The sequence below is a fragment of the Tursiops truncatus genome, chromosome 6 (assembly GCF_011762595.2).
Source record: "Tursiops truncatus isolate mTurTru1 chromosome 6, mTurTru1.mat.Y, whole genome shotgun sequence".
NCBI classification, from domain to species: domain Eukaryota; kingdom Metazoa; phylum Chordata; class Mammalia; order Artiodactyla; family Delphinidae; genus Tursiops; species Tursiops truncatus.
The window spans coordinates 81,452,651-81,480,222 of NC_047039.1; the positions used below are offsets into that span (position 1 = coordinate 81,452,651).

The 27,572-nt window shown below is 48.5% G+C and overlaps 1 protein-coding gene across 2 annotated transcripts in view; it reads left to right on the plus strand.

Moving 5' to 3' along the window:
* TMOD1 (tropomodulin 1) overlaps window positions 1-27,572 on the plus strand; it is an 88,541-nt gene that overhangs the window by 9,684 nt on the left and 51,285 nt on the right. For both annotated transcript variants that reach the window (XM_073806325.1, XM_033858328.2), the window contains exon 2: window positions 11,422-11,572. In XM_073806325.1, coding sequence (XP_073662426.1) covers window positions 11,429-11,572 — 144 coding nt within the window. In that variant the 5' untranslated portion in view covers window positions 11,422-11,428. The remainder of the gene's footprint in view (window positions 1-11,421; window positions 11,573-27,572) is intronic.

Here is a 27,572-nt window from a genome sequence, read left to right on the forward strand (position 1 = left end):
AGACAATTCATTGCGCTGATCGGAAATCCATGTCCTGGTCACCTCAGTAAATCTGTCTTCTGAGCGCTGGCATCCACAGACCATTTTTGTTCCTTCTTCCCCAGGTCAGCTCATTAGAAGTTTGCAGAGTGTGACCATGTTCCCCCGGCCCTTCAACTGTTCTTCATCTGACACCCTGCCCCCCTTCTCTGAACTCGGCCAGCACCACTCAAGAGAAAAGGCCCAATTCACAGGAGAGGTCACCCATATGGCCAGTAGGCATATGAAACGTGCTCAGCAGCCTTAGTCATCAGGGAAATGCACAATGAGATACCACTACCCACCCGCCATAACGGCTAAAAAGGAAAGTACCGACAATACCAAGAGTTAGCAAAGATGTGGAACAACTGGAACTCTCAAACCCTGCTGGAGGAGATGTAAAATTGTACAATTACTTTGGGAAACTTTTTGACAGTACCTACTGAAACTAAGTGTATGCCAACTCTGTGATCCAGAAATTCTGCTCCAGGTACATACCCAAGAGAAATAAGTGATTATTCCCACCAAAAGCCATCATAGGGCTACTTATAATTACCAAATACTGGAAATAACTTAAATGTCCATTAACAGTAGAGTAAACAAACAAATTATGGTATAGTTCATGTAATGGAATACTACACATCAACAAAAAAGAATCACCTGCCACTCTAACACACAACGAGGATGAATCTCACAGATATAAAGTTGCATCTGAAAGGAGCCAGATGCAAGAACATACCCTCTATATGTGTCCATTTATATGATGTTCAAAAACAGTCAAAGCTAATTTATTAGAAGGCTTTAAAAGTCCGAACAGTTGTTACCTTTGAGGGAGATGGACTGGGAGGGGGATGAGAAAGCCTTCTGGTGGGCTGGAAATGGCCTATATCTTCATCTGAGTGGTGTTTACATAGGTGTATGCATATGGGAAGATTCAGTGAGCCGTGCTCTTAAGACTTGCCCACTTGACTGTATATAACCAATGCCTTATTATTATTATTATTTTTTTTGCGGTACGCGGGCCTCTCACTGCTGTGGCCTCTCCTGTTGCGGAGCACAGGCCCCGGACGCGCAGGCTTAGCGGCCATGGCTCACGGGCCCAGCCGCTCCGCGGCATGTGGGATCTTCCCGGACCGGAGCACGAACCCGTGTCCCCTGCATCGGCAGGTGGACTCTCAACCACTGCGCCACCAGGGAAGCCCAACCAATGCCTTATTAAAAAAAGAAAAAATAATCACACACCCCCAGTGCAAGAGTGGGGGCCCAGAGCTGAGCTCCAGCCTGAAGCCTAGCAAGGCCATCATCGCCCTTACTTTGTCCACTGTACCTTTGTTAATGCAGCTGAGATCACACCGTGGCTTTGAGGGCCAGCGCCTCACACTGTTGATTTATGTTGGGTAGACAGTCACTTGAGAGCCCCCACACCTTTCTCGTGGCTACCCAGCCATGTCCACCCATCTAATGCTTGTAGGGTTGGGCTGGAGCTTACTGGGCTGGAGCTTCATGAAACTGAGGAAGAGGGAAGGAAACCAGCCATCTGAACTGCCCCATCCTTTGTGTCACTGCTTCTTCACAGCACCCCTTCAGAGGTACAGGTTGTGCCCTCACCTTACAAATGAATCCATGAAGCTCAGAGGCACTAAGTGACATGCCCAAGATTGCCCCACCAGTTAGAGCCAGGGCAGGGATTTCAGCCCAAGCCTGCGTGACCCCTAGTCCATGCTTTCACCTGCCACCAGGCTGACCCAAGAGGAGACATCATCTGTAAAGTGGGGCTAATGGCTCAGCTCAACCTCCCTCTGAGGGTGGTGGGTGAAGAGAGGTTGTGTATGACACCACCCCAGGGATTTCTGTGTGAGTCTTATCCTCCCGACTTAATTGCAAGCTTCCTGAGGGCCGGAACTCTCCTATTAATTTCTGTCTCTCCCACAAAGGCCCACTATGCCCTGGACAACGTGGGTGCTCAGTAAACACTCACTCAACGAATTAAGTTGTGGAAACTGAGATCCAGAGAGGTACAGCAACTTGCTCGAGGCCACACAGCAAATCCTCAACCAAAGTCAGGACTTGTAATCGAATCCCCTGACTCCTATCCCAGTGTCCCTCTGCCACTGCACAAGGGCTCCAGCTTCCTATAGACCCCAGGGAGTGGAGATCCCAGTGGGTTGGAGGATACTAGAGAAAAAAAGGACCGTCCCAGGTGAGCCAAGGCTGAGTCTAGCCCTGGAGCCTTCAGGGTATGTGTCCTGGGAAGAGGGCTGGGAACAGGTTGTAGGTTGTACAGAGCCCTGCTCTCAGAAGCACTCTGTGCTTGGTTGAATGCTCGGCAGTCGATGTCTTGAAATTCTTAATTTTATCTTTGGATTTATATTTTAAAGTGAAGCCCCATGGGCAGTGAAGTGTGCACCAGGGCTTTGAGGTCCCGCACGAAGTCCCATCTCCTGCTGCCTCTCTGCTTCCTGAGGACGAGTTCTCAGACTCCAGCTGCTTCGCCTCCTGGCGCCCCCAGGTCCTACCAGCCTCCCCCTCCCCACTACTGCCCAGCTACTACTGGGGCTCTCGCCCTGGCTGCATTCGGCTGGCAACCTTGCAGGGCAAGCCTCTTGTCGTCTCGTGATCCAGGCATCTATTGTCCTGGTGCAGAGGTTGGGATACCCTTGGGATCACCCATCTCCGTGTGTTAGGGCAGTGGCCCCATTGGAAGGGGAGAAGCCTGGCTCAACTGCCCGCTCCCTACCCGGGCAGAGCATGTCCGTCCTGTATCTGGCAGGGGAGGGAAGCTGGCAGCCAGAGGACTTGGTGTGCCCTCTCTGAGTCACAGCACTCGGGCACCTGTGTAGATCATGATATTCAGTCATACATTTTAAAGACACCACGACAGATCAAGACAGAGACCATGAGAGAAAGGAAAAACTTTATGTCTTGGTACCTTTAGTGGCACTTTTTTCCCGTTTTTGAACTCAGGACCCCACAGTCTTATTTTGCACTGGACCCGGCAAATTCTGTAGCCAGTCCTGCCTGGGAGGGTCTTTCATCAGGGCTAAGTGAGCACTCAGGCCATCACACAGGGGCTGCCTGGGGACACGAGATGGTGCCTGGGAGAGCTGGGCCCTCTTGGTCCAGCTGTCTCCCTCCCCCTGTCTGTCTGGATCCAATCATAGATGACAACATGCCAAGGCACTCTCACTTCTTGCCCTGCAGGGGACATGAAACTGCGGGCATGAAAGTGTTTGTTTGTTTGTTTGTTTTAAGTTGCAAAGGTCTCTGCACTTTGGACTGGTTTTGGGTGTAATTATTGTGTCACATTTTATGACCCTCTTCCAAAGCTTAAACACTGAGGAAGGTAAGCCCCCCAAACTTCCAATCCCTACTTGTCTACCTCTTCCACACCCTACCCTGCCCCATCCAGTCGAGGGACAGTTGACTTTCTTCCCTTTGGGGTCACTAGCCTGGGATAGAATTCTGGTGTCCACCCAGCTCCGGGGGGTCTGCATTCCTGACTGACCTGCAGTAACGGAGCCTTTAGCCTGAGTTGTGCGTGTGATGCTGGTCAGATGTGATGCTGTCCCCAACCCAGTTCAGCCTGGGGGCTGGGAGGTGGGAGCCGCGGTCACCTCCACTGGGCAGGGAAGCACGGCAGGGAGGCCTCACCTCCAGTGAGGAGGTGGGGAGAGGGTGCTCCAGGCTGAGAGGACTGCATGTGCTTGGCCCAGAATGTCAGGGGTGCTCAGGTGCTGGGGGCGAGTGGAGGGTCCAGCTGGAAGGGGAAAGCCTGTGCGGGGATTAGAAGCTGGGGTGGCACAGAGGCCACCAGGTCTCCGATGGCCTCAAACCCCAGGCTGGGGAGTTTGCGCTCCATCTGTCACAATGGGGGCTGTTGAAGGTGGCTTCAGCTCAGCAGCAGCATCAGAAGTGACTTTCGGGCTTCCCTGGTGGCGCATTGGTTGAGAATCCGCCTGCCGATGCAGGGGACGCGGGTTCGTGCCCCGGTCTGGGAAGATCCCACATGCCGCGGAGCGACTGGGCCCGTGAGCCATGGCCGCTGAGCCTGCGCGTCCGGAGCCTGTGCTCCACAACGGGAGAGGCCACAGCAGTGAGAGGCCCGCGTACCGCAAAAAAAAAAAAAAAAAAAAAAAAAAGAAGTGACTTTCACAAAGATCACTTGAAGGCTGAGTTGCGTGTGGACAGGAAGGTAGCAGAACGGAGGCAGGGAACTGGGTGGGGAGGCTGTTGTGACAACACAGATCCAAAAAAGGCAGTCGCCGTGACAAGGGAGAGGAGGGACAGTTACAAGGGATGGTAAAGAGATGGGAGTCTAGTCACAAAAGGACAACAGTGTATGATTCCACTCGGATGACGCACTTCGAGTAGTCCGATTCATAGAGACAGAAAGCAGAATGGTGGCTGCAGAGTCTGGGGGGAGCGGGACGGGGAGTTAGCACTTAAAGGGGGACAGGGTCTCCGCTGGGAAAGATGAAAAAGTTCTGGACATGGATGCTGGTGATGGCTGTACAACAATGTGAATGTACTTTATCCGATAGAACTGTACACTTAAAATGGTTCATTTTGTGCTGTGTATTTTACCACAATCTAACAACAACAACAACAACAAAAACCCCTATAGCATTCCAAAGAATAAATGAGAGAGAGAGAGAGAGAGGGTTGACAGGCGTGGGGACCCACCAGAACTGGGGAGGTCGAGGGGAGGGTTCGGACTGACCCCCAGGTGTCTGGCCTGGGTGGCTGACGGCAGCAGGGTGAGGGGCTGGTGGTGGCGGAGAGGTGACTGCCCTCCGGGTTGGGCACGTGAAGCCTGAGGGACTCCAGGAGATGCGCTCAACAGAGCACGAGACCCTGCGAGGGTCATCAGCTTATCACTGAGAGCTGACCCCGCTTGGAGACAGCCCCCAGGGGGAGTGTGAGATGTAAGAGGGCAGCGCCCAGGGGCACAGGTGGGCCAAGAAGAATCCGTCATCAGGGAGAATGAGAAGGGGTGGGGAGAAAGGAAGGAGGCAAACCGGGACAGCTTCGTACTTGTCTGGCCGCAAGGGGCAGGGATGCATTCGAGGTAACTGAGTGCAGCGAGGGTGTGCGAGGAGAGGGTGGGTCTTGTAAGGACTGTGGTGGGGCGGGAGTCTCCTGGGACTCCAGCAGGAGCCGTAGCAGCCCAAGCCTGAGGGAGCAGGGACTGGGCTCTTCTGGGATGCCGTGTTCCCCATCCCTCAGCCCCACGAGTTCACCCCCCAGATCTCCCCACAAGAAGGACCAGCCCTGCCACACCTAGAGTTTGGACTTCTAGCCTCCAGACCTGAGAGGCAATGAATTTCTGCTGTTTAGGCCCCTCCGTTTGTGGTACTTTGCTAGGGCAGTCTCAGGAACCAATACAAATGCCAAGGAATGAAGGGGCTCATTCAGCCAGCTCACTCTTCTTTTAAATCCAAGCCACATAGATCACTGACTAGCCACTCAGTTGGCTGCCTTTGAGCCAGGCACCCACTCTGCCCAGTCAGCTGAGGTAGGGATCACATGCTGTACAGCATGGCTGCCCCCAGAGGTGCCCCTTGGAGGAGGGCAGTGGGGAGACAGCTCTCTCGGGAGGAACAGAGGACATCTCAGGCACTCACTTTTGTGTCCCTGGAGCCAATGGAAGAGAGAGGCTCAGGCTTCAGTGATGAGGGATCATGGCCTAAAATCCCTTCAGCCAAAGTGTCTTCCCAAAGAGAAGAGAAGACAAAGACGGAGGAGAAGGGTTACGAAGAATCAACTTTGTTTGTAAATCCACCTCCCTTCACTGTGGCTGAAATAACAAGATGGTATAACTGGAAAATATTCATTTGAACTTGTGACTCAGCTCTTCCTGACCTCAGGGAAATGCAGTCCATAAATCAAGATACCTCTCCAGAGCCTCCTGCCGCAGTGTCCCCCGGGGCAGATGCTGGAAGAGCCATTAGCACAAGTGACTGCACCTACCTCCCGTGAAAGATCTAAAAGTGCATTCGGTGCTCCAGGAGCTGCCCTGTCTCAGAGCTTTCATTCCTGAAGCTTCCTGATGGATGGCCTCAGCCCTTGACCCACTCATTTTTACCATCCAACCTGCCTGGCTCTACTTCCTGGCACAGCTTGTAAATTCTATTATTTTCATATTTAGCAGAAGCTTAAGGTTTCTGCCACTGAGAAGCAGGGAGGCCAGATGTGCCAATAGTGTAAAATGCACAGGATTTGGAAGACTTCAGTTTTTAAACGCGTCTTTAATTTATTGAGCTGTCCTTTTCTTTTCCTCACCAACTCTTACTCAGGACCCAATCTGTAAAGCAGGCAGCAGCGGCGCGGTTCTGCCTTGGGCAGCCTCATCACCCCTTCCTGCCCATCCCTCCCCTCTTGGGTTCCCAGCCCTCCCAGTTTTTTCCACATTAAAGAAGGGGAAACAGAGGACCTGAGAAGAGAAGGGACTTGCCCCAAGTTCCAAGGACACTAGAGCAAAGCCCAAATGTGCTCATGCCCTCCTAACACCTTTACCAAGCACAGGACTAGGCACTGGGGCCATGAGGACAAGACACATGTCCTTACCTGGCAAACATTACAGACAGATGATGGGGGAGCAGGGGAGGGCGGCGGAGAGGCAGCGGCCCCAGCAGTAGCGGTGGCTGCCGCAGCCTCATAATAATGTGGCTAATATTTGTGGAGCCGGCGTTGACCACGCCCCAGCCCCAGGCTGGACGTGATTTTCAACTTTTTATTTTAGCAGCTGAATCCTTTCTTCAAGAGAAACCTTATGTGGAACCCTCCATAAATCAGACAGTACGAGGGGTGAGCCCTCTTGCTTAGCCTCTCCTATTTAACCCCCTGCAGGGGCTCTGGAAGAGCTTTCTCAGAGCCTGAGCTCTCCACTGAGCACAGTTTAAAGACCACCCAGGGGGATAGGTTACAAGCAGAATTTCCGGGTCCATTTATGCTTATTTTACAGATGAGCAAACAGAGGCCCAGAGGAGGGGAGGGATTCAGTGAGGGTCACCCAGGGAGTTACCACCACAACTGGCACACCAGCCAAAGTCCTCTGAATCTCAGGTCTGTGTCCATCTGTGACACCTCTTTTACTAGGAAACAGGGGCCTTTTACTAACAGCTATAAAATACCATCTCTTCCAAGCCATCTTTTTTTTTTTTTTTCTCTTCTTTTGGCCACGCCGTGCAGCTTCTGGGATCTTAGTTCTCCGACCAGGGATTGAACCCAGGCCCTTGGCAGAGAGAGCATGGAGTCCTAACCACTGGACCGCCAGGGAGTTCCCCCAAGCCATCTTTTAAAGCCGAGCTTGCAGTGGGCTCTATTAACGTGGTGTTTTCACCTCCCTCCTGCCCTGTCTGTCCCCCACCTCCAGTTCTTCCACATCACTGACCATAGGAGAAGAATCTCACCTTAGAGAAACTGTCCCTGGGAGCCGAGTAGATGAGTGTGGCTTGAAGCTGACAGCTTCATAGTTTACCTTAGGAGTTCTCCGTTCCTCTCAGCTTATTTAATGTGATGCCTCATCACTCTGTAATATTCACAGGACACTTGACATTAGAAAGGGCCTTTTAAATCCTTTGAAATAGGAGTTTTAAATTCATCGGCACCGTGGAGCGTGTAAGCGGAACATTATCTTTCCTGTGTGCGCAAAGATGGAGACTTCTTCAGGAAATGTAATGATCGCATCCCTCAGGGTGGCATCTCTGGAGGTAGCCTGCTACCCAGCTCCATCCCCCCTCCAGCAGGCCCCATAGCTGCCACCTACCCCTCTCTTCTTGCTCATTCCCAGCTCCCTTTTTCCCCGGGTGGCTTTGACATGGATTCCTCTCTCCCCTGTTAACACCCTTGTACTGGCTCGTCCCTTCTCCAGGGTCTGTCCATGACTCTCTCTAAGGGTTTTAGTGCAAACCATCTAGGAAAAATGAGTCAACCGGCCAAGGTAACAAGCATGGGAAGCTCCTAGGGTTCCAAACCCGTCCCAGCTAGTTCTGTCCCCCAGCCCCTTCTTGTGTGAGTCTGAGTGGCTCTCCATATGACCCAGAGGTGAATCTAAGGCTGTGTTTTCCAAACGTTCCATGAGATTCCAGTTCCAGGAGCAGTTTCTCAGAGACATGGGTTCATGGTCCAAAGGACAGGGAAGTTCTGCTTGTACCCTCCCTGTCTTGGCGACTGACATCCGTTGTGGGAAAGCAGACCAAGGGTTTTGAGAAGTCAGGCAGAGTAGAGAGCGCTGTGCAACTTGGTACAACCCAAGACCTGTTTGAGCGCCAGGAGCGTGTTTTGCAGCCCATCTGAGAGATGCTAATTCGGAGGTGTGTCTGTGAGTTGATTCTGGAAGCCTCCGAGCCCTTACTAGGGTCCTCTTGGCCCTGGGATGGAGACCACAGGGCCTCTCCCGGCTCCACTCAGGAAAATCCAAATTAGGTTATTCTCTGAGAGCCATCAGGAAGGTTTTTTTTTCCATCTATACCAGAGCATCGTCAGCTGCTTGTGCTTTCTTTGGAAGTAAATAGAAATGAATCAAGCCGGGGTGGGGGGGCCATTTATGGTCTGAACATTGCATTCTTGGGGTCTGGTCAAAGGAAGACGTCAGACCAAGCTGAGCCATTCTTAGAGAAAAAGGATGGCACTGGCCTTTTCTGTATTTGGGAAGCAAGTCCTTTCTTATCAAGCCAGCTGTCACACACTCGGATTTCTCCTACACAGAGGCCCACACATGCACACACTTATATTAATAACGTGTATCTCTGCTCTCTTTCTGAAATGGAGGCTTTTTCTTGTAGCCTAGTCCACTTTGGCTTTTGTTTATTTTTAATTACTTTGTTTCAAATTAACAATTAATCCCAGCTTTTTGATTGATAAGTTGGTTATCTTTTCCTAGGTTTTGTTTCTCTCTACTCTGGAAAATTCCATCAGTCATTTCACAGATGAGCCACGGGTTTTGTTTGTGTTTGTTTCCATTGGGGTCTAAAACCACAAAACGCTGTGAGGAAGGTGATACTGATTGTATTAGTTTGGTACAGCTGCCATGACAAAGTACCACACACTGAGTGGCTTAAACAGCAGAGATTTTTTTTTTTTTTTTTTTTGCGGTACGCGGGCCTCTCACTGTTGTGGCCTCTCCCGTTGCAGAGCACAGGCTCTGGATGCGCAGGCTCAGCGGCCATGGCCCACGGGCCCAGCCACTCCGCGGCATGTGGGATCTTCCCAGACCGGGGCACGAACCCACGTCCCCTGCATCAGCAGGCGGACTCTCAACCACTGCGCCACCAGGGAAGCCCCAAACCGCAGAGATTTTTGTCTCAAAGTTCTGGAGGCTAGATGTCCAAGATCCAGGTATCGTTAGGGTTGGTTCCTTCCAAGGGCTGTGAGGGTCTGTTCCAGGCCTCTACTCCAGCTCCCGGTGGTTTGCTGGTAATCTTTGGTATTCCTTGGCTTGCAGAAGCATCACCCCCATCTCTACCTTCATCTTCACATGGTGTTCTTCCTGTGTGCCTGTGTAAATTTCCCTTCTTTATAAGGACATCAGTCCTATTGGATTAGGGACCCCTCCTCTGGCATGACCACATCTAAACTTAACTAATTACATCTGCAACAACCCTCTTTCCAAGTAACTGTCACATTCTTACTTGGAATGTGGTTCTAGGTTACTGAGGTACAGGGGGTTAGAACTTATATGAATTTGGAGGGGACACAGTTCCACCCATAACATCAACTCTATACATAATAACACATTTCATTCTGCAGCATTTGCAAATGCTCTGAGCTGCTGCCTCACCCTTTAGCCTGTCAGCCTCAGAAACAAAAGCTGAGCGCTCGGCTCACATAGGCTGCAGGACAGGTGGGAACTGGCTTAGACACAGAGATGCTAGCAGCTCTGCAGCAAGCTGACACTGTCCATTTTCCAAGAGAAGAGCCCAGAATGTCCTCAAGGTGGTCTGATTGGACCACCAATGGCAGGTGAGAACTGGAATTGGGTTCATTTCAGTGAAAGACTTCCTGCTGTGTGCACAGCCCTGAGTCGGGCCCTCGGGAGAGTGGGGTGGAGCAAACCCAGGCCCTGCCCATGAGGAAGCCGCAGGAGGCAGACGTGCGAGCTGCGTGCAGAGGTGTGGGTGCAGTGCTGTGGCCGTGATGAACTTTGCTCAGAGAGGGGACACTGAGGCTTCACAGAGGAGGTGATGTGTGAGCTGGGCTTGTCATCTTATCAGACAGTTCCAGCCAAGCTGGGGAACAGAAGGGCTTAGGGCCCCATTGTGTCTCCCGGGTTAGGTGACAGGCAGTGTGGTGTAGTGGGGAGCACTGGGGTCCGGTGACAGGGGTTCTGAGTCAAGCCCTAGGTCATCCCTCAGTTTCTTTGTTGATAAAAAGGTGTTAGTTAAAAAATTCAATTTACAGGGTGTGGCATCAGGATTGAATGAGTTCTCGGGTGTGAAAGTGTCATGGTTATGGAAGTAGCAGAGACAGGATACAAACACAGGTGTTAGGTGTCATCTGTGCCACAGAGAATACGCAGTAGCCTCCTCTCGCAAGGAGAGCAGCTGGGAAGTGGCAGACCTGGACTCCCACCCCCTCGATCAATCACTTCCTCCCTCTGAGCCAGCTCCCTGGGGGGTGAAGTGAGAGGTCTGGACCAGGCGATCTCCTTCTGGCCATGAAGTTAGGTGACTCTATGAAAAGGTGCCTGATACAATGGCTAGAGCCACGTGGGCTTGGAAAGCCAGCAGACTGGGGTTCAAATGGTGGTCCTGTCCGCTACTGGTAGTGTGATTCGTGTGAGTCACTCAGCCTCTCTAAGCTCAGCGTCCTCATCTGCAAGACGGGGACAAATGCCTACCTCAGAGGTTAAATTAGAATGTCCTTGGGAATTACTTAAGGCACAGCTTGGCCTATGGTAGTAAAAGTTAGCTATTACTGTCAGCTGCTTCTTGTGAGGATTGAATGAGATGTTGCAGGGGAAGGGCCTGCATGCAGCAGGTGCTTAATTAACCACTGACACTTCCCCTGCTTTTAAGATCAGCCTTGGCAGAATTTCCAGCGTTCATGTTTTCCATCAGGGTGTGGGGTGAAGGGTGGAGGGTTGTACAGAAAATTTTAGAACTATTTGAAGAATAAAATAGTTTTCAGGCACTGGTAAGCCATTTATAATCACCTATTACTTGTAACTAATGGCCATGCCAATTACAACAATTACAAGTCGTTAAATTGCAAGCCCTCAGGACTTTTCCCTTGCAAGGTTTATGAGATAATTAGTCCAACTTAATACAGGATTCCAGTATAGTAATTATTATCCTGACAATTCATAAAACATGCCCAGGGCTCCATGTGAGTGATAAGCATCTATTTGCTCTGAGAGCAAATCCAAGAAGGGTCTTTCTAAGATTTTTCTCTTTCTGGTAGGTCATAGATGGGAACAGAAAGTTCTTCTACGATGTCGTACAGACGAGAACTAGAGAAATACCGTGACCTGGATGAAGATGAAATCCTTGGAGCCCTTACAGAAGAAGAGCTGAGGACCCTGGAAAATGAGCTGGATGAGCTGGACCCTGATGTGAGTAGGCACTAAAGGGGACACGTTGTCACAGTTGCAAGGACAGCAGCCATTACCACCTAGGGGAGGGGTAGGCCGACTTCCTGAAGTACCACTTCCCCTTTCCCACTATGACAATAACATTGGAGTAACATTGCCTTTGCAGGTGCGTGTGTGAGTGTGTGTTATATTAGTCAGGGTTCTCTAGAGAAACAGAACCATTAGGAGGTAGGAGATTATATATATATATATGTATAAAGAAATTTATTATAAGTAATTGTCTCACATGATTATTGAGGTTGACAAGTTCCAAGATCTGCAGTTGGCAAGCTGGAGACCCAGGACAGCTGGGAGTGTAGTTCTAGCCTGAGTTCAAAGGCCTGGGAACCAGGAAAGCTGATGGTATAGTTTCAGTCGAATAACTGGCAGGCTCAAGACCCAGGAAGAGCCAGTGCTTTCAGTTCAAGTCCAAAGGCAAGAAAAAAAACAAAACACAAAAGCAATTACCCAGCTCAAAGTAATCAGGCAGAAGGAAATTCCCCCTTTGCTGGTAGGAGGATCAGCTTTTTTGTTCTACATGTATTCAGACCTTCAACTGATTGGGTGGGGCCCACCCACATTAGGGAGGACAATCTGCTTTACTCAGTCTACCAATTCAAATGTTAATCTCATCTAGAAACCCCCTTACAGACATACCCAGAATAATTGTCTAAACATCTGGGCACCCCATGGCCCTGTCAAGTTGAGACATAAAATTAACCATCACAAGTCCACTCCTAGTCAACTCGGCACCCATATACATCTCCTTAAACCATACTTATCTCCAAATAAAGACAACAACGAGGTCATAATTCTGCCTAACATGATACAACTGTCCTGTGTATAACCTGCCAGAAGAAGAGGTAAAGTCCTTGAGTAATGTTTACCTTTCTCCTTGATCTCCCATAATTTAATACTATGATGTAAAATTAACAATACTTAGATACCACCATATAAAACCAATACATCTTGTGTTTCATGTTAAGAGAATAAGAGAGGGAAGAAAACAAAGATATTTACTTAATACACATACATAGACCCACACATACACAAACATGTTCATAAAAAAATACAGAGGAAGTACTCCTGACCACACTGTCCTCGTTTCTCTAACTGGTCATGTGGTCATAGCTGGTGTCCATTCTGTACTTCCCTCACCTTCAGCAACCATAGCCTCAGCTGGGTGTGGTTCTTTGCCGGCGGAGTGAACCTAGTTCTGAAGGGCCTGGACCATTAGTAGTCCTGCCTGGATTGAGTTGTTACAGTTTTCCATTGACTCTAATCACAGGTCCTGGCAATACTAAGAAAGCCCTAAGGAATCTCCTGTATTACAGACATACTCTTCGTTACCTTCCTTGTGGAGCAGCAGTCTGATTTACCCTTGGTAACCAGGACCAATCACCCCAGCCGGTACAGAAACTCCCTCTCTGCCTATTCATTCAGAGGCATAAGGAGCCCAAAGTGGCAGTCTTAACCTCCAATCCAATGGAATCACTGCTATGTCTCCTAGTGGAAGCATTCCTCCCTTTGGAACTAATTAAGACCTTGAGGCCAGCAGAGCATCAGGTCACAAGAACAGGATGCACAACTTTTGCCAGTGGGTCACTAGGGGTACCACTGGTAATAGTGAGGGGTGCTACTCCCATTTTCTAGGCCCGTGAATCCTGGCCGTGGGAGGAGAAGCTCCATATATTGGACTCTGATTCAGAGTATGTACAGCCTCCTAGAGACCCTTGCCCCAGTCCTGCAGGGTATTACCACCTATCTGTACTGCAACTGAGTCTGCAAAAGCCAAGTCCACCGTTCTGTCAAGCCAGCTGCCACAGGATGGTGGGGAATACGTGTCAGGTAGCACATATAAGTGTGGTTAATACTCAGAATTTGCCTCTGCAGTGAGGTTACAGCATCACAAGGCAGGAGGCTCCCTGGTCATGTCTGTGGTTTGGCCGGTCACCATGGAGCAGTCAGCAGAGCTGAGGGAGGTGGCTATTTCAGGTACCCCGGCTAATGCCCAGCTCAGAGAAGGGAGAGAATGAATGTTACTGAATTAAGTGAATTTCCCATTTGATATATTTTTAAATTAAAAATGGGATATTTCATGCCTTTTTAAAAAAACCTGTCACTGCTCAACCCTAGTTTAACAGTGATCCACACAAGAAAACGCTACCATTTCACTAACCCTCAAGTAGTTGCAGCTAGTGTAGAGGGAATGTAGGTTAGCAGGGAATACGCAGGACTAGAGGTTACGTGTCCCAGGTGCAACCCTGGCCCTGTCTCTTACATTCATGTGACCTTGCGCCAGTTGCTGTCCGTCCCTAAGCTTCAGTGTCCCCATCCATGAAATAATGGAGTTGCTTGGTCCCATTCAAAGCTAAGCTTCCATGAGCTTATAACCTGGTCTTATCTCCAGGTTTGATTAAATGTCTTCTTTCTAGATAACCCAGAATCCTTGTTTAGGGGTGCTGGGCCCTAGGCCACACAGAGTGACAAGCTCCTCCAGCAATGTGCTCTCATCTTGCTATTCACGACCCCTGCTGCCCCCACCCCCGACCCCGCCAGGAGGAGACGGTCCCTGAGGTGAGGCTGCTGGGGTTGATTAGAAGACAGCGTTGGTGGGAGAGTCTTGGGTTCCTCCTTCCCCTGCACCATCGCTTTCCATTAGCCTGGGTTTCCATGAAAACGAGTGACGTAGGGAAGAAACAATCAAGCTTCCAGCTTTAGTGCTATAAAGTTATTCTGTTCTGATTCTATCCTAGATCACCGTTGTCTAGAATTGCAAGAGCAGATAGTTTTAAAAAGTGAGAACTGAAGGAGGATGAAGCTACTTCTAGTCAATTCAGTAAACATGACTCAGTTACCTGCCATGCGCCGACCCCTGTGCGGCCACCAGCAGGGGAGCCTAGCGGGGATTCTGCCCTTCAGGCCCTCCATCCAGTGGGGAGCGGGCATAATAAACCGTGTCCTAAGTGGGAGCACTCAGGGAGAGGATTAATTCTTTTTGGTGGGAGGCTTCACAGAATAGGTGATACTGGGACTGGGTCCTGGATTTTTCAAAGTCAAGAATAAAAACAAAGAATTCTATGCTGAGTGAAGGTCACAAGCAAAGGTTCATGTACAGCAAGTAATTGGGGATGGGGAGTTTAGGCGTGGTTTCTGTGGAGGGCTCGCTGAGCCTGGAAGGGGGGTTGGGCTAGATATGGGGGCAGAGGGGTGCAAGGAAGACGAAAGAGTTTGGACTTTTCTCAGCAGGCCCAGGGAGTCCCGAAGGCAGAGAGTCAGTGGACTTGCTGACTAAGGACAGATGGACTGGAGGAGAGGCTGGGGAGATGGGTGAGAGGTGGAAGGGCTCCCATGGTAGTGACAGAGATCTTTCCTGAAGATAAGGAAGGGCCCCTGCCCCTCTCCACAACCCTTCTGCCATCTTGCAGAATCTTTGCTGTTTTCAGGGTGAAGCACAGACTCCCAGGAGCCCCCAGAGCCTGCTGCCTCTGGCCTTGGGGCTGTTGGAGTTGCCCTGAGCCCCTGGATGGGGGTGAGTTTAGATTAGGCTGTGGCTACAAATTGGGTAGGTGATGACAAGGGTCAGAGCCAGGCAACAGACCTGGGAGTGGGAAGGGGGCAGATGAGGAGCCCTCTCAGAGCCGGGAGTAGCGTCCCTAAGGACTGCTGGAGCCCCAGCTAGGAGCTCCACTTCACTTCTAAACTGGCAAATGGCCTCACCCCTAATATCAGGGTGTCTGGCCCTAGCAGCAGATTCCCAGGGCCTCTGCACCAGCTGCCCTGAGCACACGTCACACAGCCAGCTGCCCTGAGCCCTTCTCACCGGTGATTAACAGGAAGGTATGCGTGTGAACACTGGAGGGCTGGAGAAGCCGGTGAGGTGCAGAGAGCTGACTGACTCGCTCAGCGTCACAGGACCAGGGCATGGAGACTCAGATTTCACACAGGCTCCAAAGTGTGGCACCTCCCCCTCTGGCAGGAGGAAGGCACAAGTGCACTTGAATTTCAGAGTAGGGTTGGGCAATCCGAGACCTGTGATCCTCGTAGCATTGTGGCTTCAAATGGACATTTGCAAAGCCCCCTTTCTCTCTAAGTTCAAGAAAAAGAGAAGAGAAATCAGAGCAAGGATAGGAGATAACGGAGACCAGCGGGGTTTTTGTCCCCATCGAACAATTAGCCCTTCACTGAGATGTCTCTGTTACCTGATTTGCAAGTCAGGATGGGAGTTTTGAAAAGATCTAGTGGGGCTCCATTCTTTCCGAGAGCACAAACATTCCAGCTCGAGTTTCACCTGCCCTCAGCCCATGTTCTGAAATCACAGCACAGGGAGAGGTCAAAGGTATGCAGACCAGGAGGGGCCTCCGAGCCCCTGGCGGGGAGGGGATGCAGAGACCGGCAGGTGTCCAGCCATCCAACTTACAGAGCAGAAACTGAGCCCAGAGAGGGGAAGGAACTTGCTGTGGTCACAGGCCCGAGCAGAACCAGCCCGGGCCCGCTGCCCTCTCTCTTATACCCTGTACTCCTCCTGTTTTCATTCTGGTTTAACAAGTGCTTATACGGCACTTTTTATGTGCAGACGCTGTTCTAGGCACTTTGAAAATATTAATTCATTCAACCGTCATCCTAATCCTATGGTGCAGGCACTGTTATCCTGCCCATTTTACGGATGAGAAAACTGAGAGGTGAAGTAACTTGTCCAGGAAACTGAAATGAGGCAGTGGCAGAGCCATGACACGGCTCTAAAAGTTCACGTCTTAGTCACACCGCTATAAGGCTTCACTGGAGTCTTCAGGAAGATAGTTTGAGCCACGGATGTGCTCTGGTTTTGTAGTTGGGGAAGGTAGTGTATGAAAAATTATCCCCTTTTCTTCCTAGAAACAGTCTGAGATGCAGAGGTCCTTATTCAATCTTGGCTCTGCCCCCAACTTTGGCAAGTGCTTTTCCCTCTTTGGATCTCAGTTTCCCTATCTGCAAAATGGACACAGTGGGCCTAGATGCCCTCTGACACCCCCTCCAGCTCTAACTGTCTCTGATTTTATGAGCAGTTCCTGGCAACCTTATGACCTGAATTCAGCTAACAGGTAATGTTTCAGGAGGCTATGTTTTCAGTGATGCAGTTGTTAAGCCCCAGTGTCATGTGACACAGTAGAGTACACAGAGTTGGAAAGCTGCTTTGTTTGCAGCAGAGGATTCCAAACTTGGGCACAGTAAAAAAAAAAAAAAGTCCCCAAAACTTTCTCTCTCTTAGTCTGCGTCCTGGAAAAACTCAAGCTTATCATGAGATTGTTGCACTTGGACTCCCACGGGAGAGGAATGCTCCATGTGCTAAAAGTATCTGCTGTTGACTGATTCCCCAAGGGGATCTGCCCTTTCTCGTCTCTCTGGAGTTAAGTGCATGCTGCTCTGAAGCTGAGCCAGCTCCTCGGTTCAGATTGCCTTTGTACCAGGCAACAGGGAAAACGGTCAACGTACAGCGATGTTTGAGAATGACAAGTCACTCTGTGACTTGGGCAGGGTACAGTGTGTGAGCTCTTAGAGCATCCATAGATAGTTGACGTTTACTGGGACAAAGCCCTGCATGGATTATCTTCTTTAGTCCTCTGAGAGGTTTGGTTATCAGCTCCATTTTAAAGATGGGGAAACTGAGGCTTAGAGGGATGAAGTAGCCTGCCCAGGAGCTGGGATTCCAGCCCAGAGAGTCAGACCCAGTAGCCTGTGCTGTTAACTACCACCTCCTGTGAGTGTGTGTGGGAGGACCTGGAAGGCAACTTGGAGAACAAAGCTGGGGAATTACCAGCAAATTACTTTTTTCTAATTCAGTTTCTCTTGGAGTTGTTATGTTATTTTCACCATAAATATAAATCTTAAAAAAAGAAAGAAACCACCAGCATAAAGAATTTCACTATAAATGTTACTTGTTAATGAGGCTTTGAGGAAAAGGAGTAATATTTTTTAGTGTCTCAGTAAAAGGGTCAAAATATTTACACAAGAGAAGATGGTAGAGATAACCCCAAACTTACAAAGAAATTGGATTTTACAAGTTGATTTTGAAGTCTGCTATTGGGAGTCTGTGACACATTACAACTATAGAAACAACAATGGAAAACAACAGGCCCCTGCAAGGCCTGAAATAATAATAATTTAAAAACTGCAGTTATTTCTCTGTTGAGGTCGTCTTACATGCCAGGTGCTAGGCTGTTTTATGGGCATCATCTCAAAAAACCTCCACGAGGATCCTATGAGACTGATCCTCATAGGTTGGGGTTGAAATCATTTTAAGAAAAGGAAATGGACGCCCAGAATCACATAGCTGGTAGGTGATAGGCTGCATTCAGGTAGACCTGTCTCCCTCAGCCCAAAATGTGTCAAAAGTTCTGAGACCAAGGGACCATGAACTGCAGGGAGAAATGATGGAGGAGAAAACCTAGGACTGTAGAACCTCAGAGTTAGAGGAACACTTAGACATGATCTGAGCCCCACCCCTATCCCTGTATATACGAACACGGCACAGATAAAGAATCCCTGATTTACAGAGTCCCTCCTCCACACATGTCATTCACCCAGTGCTTTATGTATTTCATCAAATCCTCATACCAACCCTTTGAGGTAAGCAGTACTATCCCCACTTTAGTGATGAAAAATCAATACAACAACAACAAAAAAACCCCTGAAACCCAGAGAAGGGAAGGGACTTGTTCAAGGTCACACAGCAAGTAAGCCACAGCACCAGGACAAAATCCTGGGTCTTCCTGTCACACTGCATGGCTTCCCACCCGACTCTACAAAATCATAAAATCCTCCATATTCATGGCCCAAATGTTATCCTATAAACCAGAGGATGCTCTTGGCTGTGCAGGAAGCAGCCACGTTTGGTCCACAGGGCTGTGGTTCTCCCTTGTAGCACAAACCAGCGGATTCACAAGCCCAGGACAGAAGTAAACAGTTGAAATGGAAAGAAATAAATCTCTGCTCTAAAAATAGGCACACATCCTTAGAAACACTGCCAGCGGTACACAGAGCCAAGGATGGGCCTGGTGGAGTGAGGGCGAGTGAGGCCAGGTGTCAGTGAGTCCCCATCCCACCATCTGTCTTCTGGCCCCGTGACCACCTCTCCACCCCACTGCCTTCCCCAAGACCGGCCTCCAGCCTCCCCAGAATGCCCTCCTCCCTGCCCTGCCATCGTCTCCTCCCTGCCTCTGCTGCTGGGGGACCTCTTGGATCTGGAGCCCTTCATTCTCAAGTCAGAATCCTCCCATTTCTCAAGGCCCAACCTCCCCACCCCTCCCTTGGGAAGCCTTCCTGACCCTCCCCCTCCAAGCCCCCAGCACAGCAGCTTTTTGACTTTGACATTTTTAATAGGAAATACGTTAAACGTATAATAGAGTACAGAATACACCTATGTTTCCACTATCCAAACTCAACAAATGTGAAAATGTTGCCTTACTTGATTCAGATCACCCTTAAAAAGAAAAAAGAAATTACCATAGATAAAGTTTTAACCCTCTCTTCCCACCCGCCCCCCAGTTTCTTCCCCATCTCTCCCACTGCCACACCTTCTACCTGAGAGGCAGCAAACCAGCACCCACCACATCAGGTAGGTAATATAACGAAGGGAGGAAGATGGACCAATTTTCGTGAGGCACGTGGCCATCTTGGGTCATCTTTTACTTTTCCACTCTTGAAAGAGATGTGGACATAAGAAAGAAAATTTTCACTTACCACTTTACCTTCCAAGAAGAAAAGCAACAACAGAGCCAGTGATAACTGTTAACTGTTTCTTGGCCTCTGTGTCAGAGACAGGAGGGAGTGGTGGGGACTGAGGCAAATGGGAGAGTTTGTGTTTGACTAAAGGGCACTTGCTGTTCCACTCCACCAATTGTTGCCCAATATTGCCACGTCATCTAATTTTTCAAGAGAGGCTGGAGGGCTTCCCTGATGGCACAGTGGTTGAGAATCCACCTGCCAACTCAGGGGTCTTGGGTTTGAACCCTGGCCCAGGAAGATCCCACGTGCCGCAGAGCAACTAAGCCCGTGTGCCACAACTATTGAGCCTGCGCTCTAGAGCCCGCGAGCCACAACTACTGAAGCCCATGCGCCTAGAGCCTGTATTCTGCAACAAGAGAAGCCACCGCAATGAGAAGCCCGCACACTGCAGCAAAGAGTAGCCCCCGCTCACCGCAACTAGAGGAAGCCTGTGCACAGCAACGAAGACCCAATGCAGCCAAAAATAAATAAATAAAATAATTTATTTTAAAAAATTTAAAAAAAGAGAAAGCCTGGAAATCTGAATTTTTATGTGCAAGTTTCCTATTTGAAAATGTTGGCAGCTCATTCAAATATACAGACAAAACCAAGTTTTGGCATTTGATTGGACTATAGGTCTCCCAGTTTCCAATTCTGACTCTGTTCACATGACAGATTTTTAGATAGATAGATAGATAGATGAAAAGTACCTAGCCCAGTGCCTGGCACATAATAGGTGTTTAATAAATGTTTGTTGAACCTGAATATATGATTTGCCCACTAGAATCTAGGGTTCTTGCAACTTAGAGCCACATTGTAGCACCACAGGTATAGGGCAGCCAGGTACAGTTGTGCAAGTTTTGCACTGCACAACTCCAGCAACCACTGTTCACATAAACCAGAGAACATATAATGCCCTTGGAGTTGTGCCATTGCACAACTTGCACAACCAGATGCAGCTGCCCTGACAGAGTCTCCCCATAATTCAGTGTCTGTTCAGTTGAATGAAAGTGAACAATTATGCCCTATGGTGATAAAACTGATTGTCATAATCTGTTTCTAATATAGAGTTCAAGGCTTTATTCTGAGGTTTCAAGCTAAAGGAGATCTTGACCATTTTACAGAAAGGGAATTCAAAGTCAGAGAGCACCAGTGCCCTGTTGTGGCCTCAAAGCCCTGGGATGAGAACCCAGGCTGTCAGTTAGAATGCAGTTTAGCTGTAAGTAATAGAGATTCAAAATAACATGATGTAAGCAGTGGTTTATTCATCTCATAAAAGTCCAGAGGTGGGCAATCTAGGGCAGGTAGGGAGCTTAGCTCCCCAAACATCCCAGAGTCCCAGGTTCCATTCAGCTCATGTCCTTGCCATCACTAAGGTGTAGCCCTCATCCTCATGATCCAAGGTGGTGGCCAGGATAGCTGCATTCCAGGCATTAGAATAGAAGGAAAGGGGTGGGGGTGGAGAAAAGGAGAAAAGCCATTTTTCAAGTACCTTTTAAGGAAAGTTACTGGAAGTTGCCACTGGACAGTTCTCACACCATGACCCAACCTAGCTGCAAGGGAGCCTGGGAAAAGTAGTCCTTAATCTAAGTGGCCATGTGCTCAGCTAAGGGTGGAGTGCTCTTATTACTGGAGAAGGGGAGATATGATATTGGTGACAATTTGAAGTCTGTAACTATGGGTTTGCCAGTCTGATGGCCTGATGTTCTGCTCTGCCAAAAGTTCTGAGGAGGAGTGAGAGGAGTTGCTAGGAATTTAAATCCAGATCCCCAAAGGAAACATTACAAAGGTCTTACTCTCTAGCTTGGCATTTTCCAAAATCTCCATCAGTAAACTCTGGTCCCATGGTGGGCACCCACACTCTAGCACCCTTCATAATGCATCCCCTTCCCCAGACCTGCTTGGGGCAGCAGCTGGGTGCCCAGCAGACAGCTCAGGGCAGCAGGTGTGATGCTGACTTGAAGGGTGTCCAAGAAATACCATCTTTTCCCTGCTGGAGCATCAGTGCTGTGTGATTCTGGACAATTCAGAACACATTAGTGCTCACTGCTTGGTGCTGGGGATTCAGAGATGACTAGGATACGTCCCAGCTGGCCTTTGAGGGGCATTCAGTCTCCCTGGGGAGAGGGATACCGCATAAATGTGCTCCAAGACAAATTAGAAGGAACATTATATAAGAATTGGCAAGATGCCTCAGGGTGTTTGGAAAGAGAATCACCAGATCAGTGCCGGGAGCACTGCAAAGGCTGGACAGGGTGCCCAAGGGAAGGGCTTTGAAGGGTGTATGCAGGGAGGGGAGGAGGGATGGAATTCCAGGCAGAGAGCACAGCCTGAGCAATGCCCTGGCAGGGTGAGGGTGTGGGGCACGGCTGCGGAATGCGGAGCAGCCTGGAGTGGCTGGAACATGGAATACTTAAAGATGAGAAGATCGGGAGGCTGGAGTAGGTTGAGGTCAAATCACGAAAAGCTCTCCATGTCTGGCTGATGAATTTAGTCATGATTCTGTGGGTTAGTAGAGGTGCTGAGCATTTGTGAGTGTGTTGGGGAGTGACCCTGTCAGATGCGCCGGTTGGTACGGTCCGTCTGGCTGATAGAAGGGGAAGGGAGTGCAGATGGAGAGGCCAGTGGCAGGGAGGCCAGCCTGAGGCTACTCTGATGGTCCCAGCAAGAGACAGCACAGCTTGAACTAGGCCGGTTCCCCTCGGATGGAGACGTTTCCAAACCCTGCAGCCTCAGACTCCTTCCCCTGGCGAGCCACGCCCCCTCATCCTGCCAAGCCTCTGTCTCCGCGGTGCTATCCCCCGGTAACATCCCTCTCCTCTCTTCTCTTACCCGGCTGTCCTGCCTAGTGCCCTGGGACTCACTCAGCTCAGGAGCCACCGCCTCCAGGAAGCCCGGGTAGAGTAAGCTGCTCACACTTGGGCGTGTCTCCCTCTCTTGGGCCCCTGTGGAGCGCAATCACTCATTCATTGTCTCAGGGTGCCCCGCACAGCAGGGAACGTGGAACATTTTCCTTGTACATGAGGCAGAAAAGGAGGATTAGGAGAACGCCGGGAAGGGAAGGTTTGGCCTCACCTTGTGCCATGAACAGCAGAGAGACACAGAGTGTGCTGTCGTGAGCGATAGGTTCCACCACAAACAACTACTGGGCTTGGGCTACGAGGGAGCCTTTGGATGTCAGCACGAATGCCCTGTAAAGCTGTCCGGGGGGTGTGCTGGCTCCTGGGCTTCACCAGTCCTGCAGCGGGGTCATGGTGGCTGAGGCAAAGGCCTGGCTCTTTCTGGAGAGAACAGGAAGAGAGGAGGAGGTCCAGAGTGCTTTGGGCGGGTGGATGGGTGGGGAATGTATGGAGAAAGGGGGCTTATTAGAGGTCTGGACCCGCTTGTCCCGTCTGTGACCGAAGCACGAGTGCTGTGCTCTCAGGCTAGGTTCTGCCATATGTGACAAGAAAGCTCTGCTGAAGCCCCACGGAGTGACCTCTAGTGGGATCTGGAAGCTGCTGGTGAACGGGGCAGAGGCCGGGCGCTCTGTCTCCTGACGAGCCCCGAGGCACTGGAGGGCCACGCTTTACACAAGGGGAATCAGACCTGAAAGATAATTGGAAAATAAAGGTCCTCAAGGCCACTTGAAAAAAAGCATTTGGGTCAAATACCTTGTAAAAGGTAACTGGATGGCTGACTGGCCTGTTCAATGTTCGGACTGCTGCTGTGGTGGACGGGGGAAAGGGTGGGCATCTGGGGCAGGCTGAGGTCGTTTGAAGCAGGAGGGAGAAAGAATTCTCAGTGGGAATTCTGAGAAATCTACCTCCTGGGCTTCACTCTTACCCAGGACAGTAACTCCATGCCTCCGTGCCTCAGTTTCTCCACCTGTAAACGGAGACCAGTGTGATAAAGAGGTGCACTCCGGAGAGGGAGCCTGGTTCTCACACAGGGCCACATCTGGTTTCCAGGATCCGTTCTTAGAGGAAGGCAGCCGGGTGGGATGGAAAGCTTTCTGGGGCTTGGAACTCAGGAGCCCGGGCTCTCGGTCCACGTGTGACCTCAGGCAAGGCCCTTGCCCTCCCCGGCCCTCGCTGCCAATACCCGATAAAGAGCGCGGTCCACCCTCTTCCAGGGGGCTGTGTATGGTTCAGTCACAGAACAGAAACCCAGGACTCCTGGAGCCCAGCCCAAGGAGGGGGACACATTGTACATTCCCTTGTTCTTAGACGTAGTTGATTTATGGGGGAAAAGTGATAAAATTCCTTGTTTTTTGTCACTGTGAAGAACCAGGTTAAAGGACGTTGTATATATGCTAAGCCACTAGTCTGAAGACAGTCATACTGATCCTTGAGAAGCTAATTATGTGCAGTGTCACCTATATATCAGCTCAGGCTTCCTGGCTGTGTGGCTAACAAGCTGTGTGACTTTGGGCAGTGACTTCAGTTTCCCTTGCCTCAGTTTCCCCAACAGAAAATGAAAGAATTGGCCCAGAGGCTGTCTCAGGGCTTTGCAGCTCTGAGCTGCCAGGAGTCTATGATCCTTTTAATACATTGTATGTGTATGTGTATGTGTGTGTATGTGTTGCTTGTGTGTGTACTTCTAGCCCAGCCCGCAGTAGTTCTAGCCAGGATGGAGTCTCTCATAGAGCCAGCTATCTATAATTAGATAACTATAGTGATAATTGTGCAGATGCTTAATATTTGGCCTTTACTTCACCTGTTTGCAGGGTGTTAGAGCTCCTAACAACGCAGTTGAGGATTTGTCAGTTTTCATTGTCCTGTGGGCAGCTGGACTCCAGAGCTTGGGTGAGAAAATTAGACTAAGATGTTAACCTGTCAGGCTGCACATCCAAGTTTTAATTTTACAACATTAAAAGGAAGTCACCATTTAAAAAACCACAAGTAGGGAACTACAGGAAGAGATTGCCTAGTTTTTCCCTCTGTGATTATTTCCAAGAACATATTAAACTTTTGATTCGTTTTTAATTTTTTTTTTAAACCTCTAAATTAAAAACCCATGTATACAACCTCTTTCTTCCTCTGGCCCAGAGCCTGAAAGGAGCAAGACATTCAGTGATCATGTGTGGAATAAATGAATGAGTATCTTGACTTTCTCTACCTGGAATTTTAGTCTGATAGGAACCTCCAATCAGAGATGGCAAAGTGGCAGCCCATGGGCTGAAACTGGCCTTCATCTGTGTTTTATTTGGTCTGAACATTGTTCTTAAAATATTTGGATCATGTGTCAATGTTTAAAAATCAAGAGCTTTCACATAAAGTTGAGCAGATCTAAGAACACCACCCACATTCTTACACGGCAGTAATTAGCTCCAATGTGCCACAGTCCTCCCCACTCCCAAGCGCATAACAGCTATAATTTTATATTTAGGCTAAGATCAGAGAGTGTCTAGAAATTCTTCCTCCTTAAAACTAACACTAACTTTCCTGTCAGGCTATAATAAGGAGATCGCCCAGGCATTAGTCACTGCCCTCCTCACACAAGTAAATTTCCAATTGTAAGTAAGGACCAAGTCATATATATTGTACCAAAGCTGTCTCCTAAAGCAAATCTCACCTGTAACCCACCGGTCTTTGGAGTGAAGATGTCCATGTGATGTGTGTGTGTAAATACAGATTCCCCTCACGCAGAAGTGATATCTGCCTTGGAGGAGCAGACTGATGCTTTGAACTAAATATAAAGAAAGCACGTGCCCAGCAAATTTACCCTGTGCAGACATTAAGATTAGGAGAATGAGACTTAAGTGCCTTAAAGTTTAGATCGTTCCAATTACCAGCGGGCATCATGGACGTATACGACCTTTACAGGAATGTAGAGGCTAGTTATCGACTATTCTTTGCTATTCAGTAAAGTGGACCCCACTTTAGGATCTTGATTAACCTTAAAAACTAAAACAATACATTGTTTTCCACACGTGCTATAATTGAGACTTTTCTCTCATTTTACTCTGCTTCCCCCATTTACCTTCTGTCTCCTCAGTTATTCCAAATTAGAGAGCCCTTGGTGGGGTCCTGGTCTTAGCACACTGCCTGGACACATAATAGTCACTCCATGGATGTTTGTTGCACGAATAAGAAATGAAGGAATGAAAGATACATTTCTACACATACATGTTCAACAAATACTGTCCTGGTCGAAGGTGACACCAAAATGGTTGTGGGAACTCTTTCCTCACCAACTGGGTAGGCTGGGTCTGAGAGTCAGTTTCAGGTTCTAATAGTCATCCAAGGCAGCATTTTCTTATACATTTAACTGCTTCATGATGAATTTACATAATATGGCACCTTGCTCTGTAAAACAAGACACCATATTAAATCTGGCCAGCTCTAGCCTGCCCAATCTCAGCATCATTTTTGGCCACTGACACACGAAGAGCCTGTGTTCTCAGCATTCCATGGGCATTTAATTTATTGCATTGCCCATTTTTGTAATTTTCCCCTCACTAACATAGTCCATTTTTTAAAAATTTATTTATTTTTAATTTATTTATTTTTGGCTGCGTTGGGTCTTCTTTGCCGTTCGCGGGCATTCTCTAGTTGCGGCGAGCAGGGGCCGCTCTTCATTGTGGTGCACGGGCTTCTCATTGCGGTGGCCTCTCTTGTTGAAGAGCACGGGCTCTAGGTGCACGGGCCTCAGCAGTTGCAGCATGTGGGCTCAGTAGTTGTGGCTCGCAGGCTCGGTAGTTGTGGCACATGGGCTCAGTTGCTCCGTGGCATGTGGGATCCTCCTGGACCAGGGCTTGAACCCGTGTCCCCTGCATTGGCAGGCAGACTCCCAACCACTGCGCCAGCAGGGAAGCCCCATAGTCCATTTTTAATAACGCCTTTTTTGAGATGTAAAATTCATAAAATTCACCCATTTAAAGTATATAATTCAGTGTTTCTTAGTATATTCACAGAGTTATGCGACAATCACCATAGTCAATTTTAGAACATTTTCATCACCTCAAGAAGAAACCTGTTCCCATTAGCTGTCACTCTGCATTTCTCACCTTCCTCCTCAGCTCTAGGCAACCATTAATCTACTTTCTGTCTCTACAGATGTGACTGTTCTCTGGACATATCATATAAATGGAATCAGACACTATGTAGTCCTTTGTGACTGGCTTCTTTTACTTAGCATGATGTTTTCAAGGTTTCATCTGTGATGTAGCACGCACCAGTACTTCATTTCTTTCTGTTGCCAAATAGTATTCTGTTGTATGGATATACCACACTTTATTTATCCATTTGTCACTTGATAGACATTTGAGTTGTTTCCACGTTTGGGCTGTTATGACTATGAACGTTCATGTATAAGTTTTTGTGTCAACATATTCTTTTATTTCTCTTGGGTATATACCTAGGAGTGGAATTGCTGTCTCATATGATAACTCTTTTAATCTTTTGAGAAACTGCCAGACTGTTTTCCAAAGGGGCTGTACCATTTTACATTCCCATCAGCAGCATATGAGTGTTTCAATGTCTCCACATTCTCACCAACACTTGTTTTTACTCGTCTTTTTTATTATAGCCATCCTAATGGGTGTGAAGTAGTATCTCACCCTGGGTTTAATTTGTGTTTCCTTGATGGTTAATGATGTTGAGCAGCTTTTCATGTGCTTACTGGCCATTTTTATATCTTCTTTGGAGAAATGTCTATTCAGATCCATTGCCCATTTTTATATTCTGTTGTTTGTCTTATATATTTTGAGTTTAGGAGATCTTTAAGTATTCTGCATACTCGATCCTTCTCAGATATATGATTTGCAAAAACTTTCTCCCAAACTGTGGGTTGTCTTTTTACTTCACAGTTTCCTTTGAAGCACAAACATTTTCAAGTTTGATGAAGTCCAATTTATTTATTTTTTTCTTTTGTTGCTTATTGTTTTAGTATCATATCTAAGAAACCATTGCTTAATCCAGGTCACAGAGATTTATGCCTATGTTTTCTTCCAAAAGTTTTATAGTTTTAGCTCTTACATTTAGGTCTTTGATTTATTTTGAGTTAATTCTTGTATATCATGTGAGTTCATATGCTGTTTTTGAAAACAAGTTAAAATGATAAATAATCATGAGTTTAAAAAATATACAACTGTCTGGTTTTAATTGAAAATCACGTTCTAGTTCACTAGACGCACCATTTGATAGAATGAAAATAAACTCCTAATGAGGCTGGTACTCTCAGTATTTACTTTAAAAATCCAATAAGCTAAGAATTGTTAGAAAAGGCCTTACACGTTTTTGTTTTTTAAAAGTCA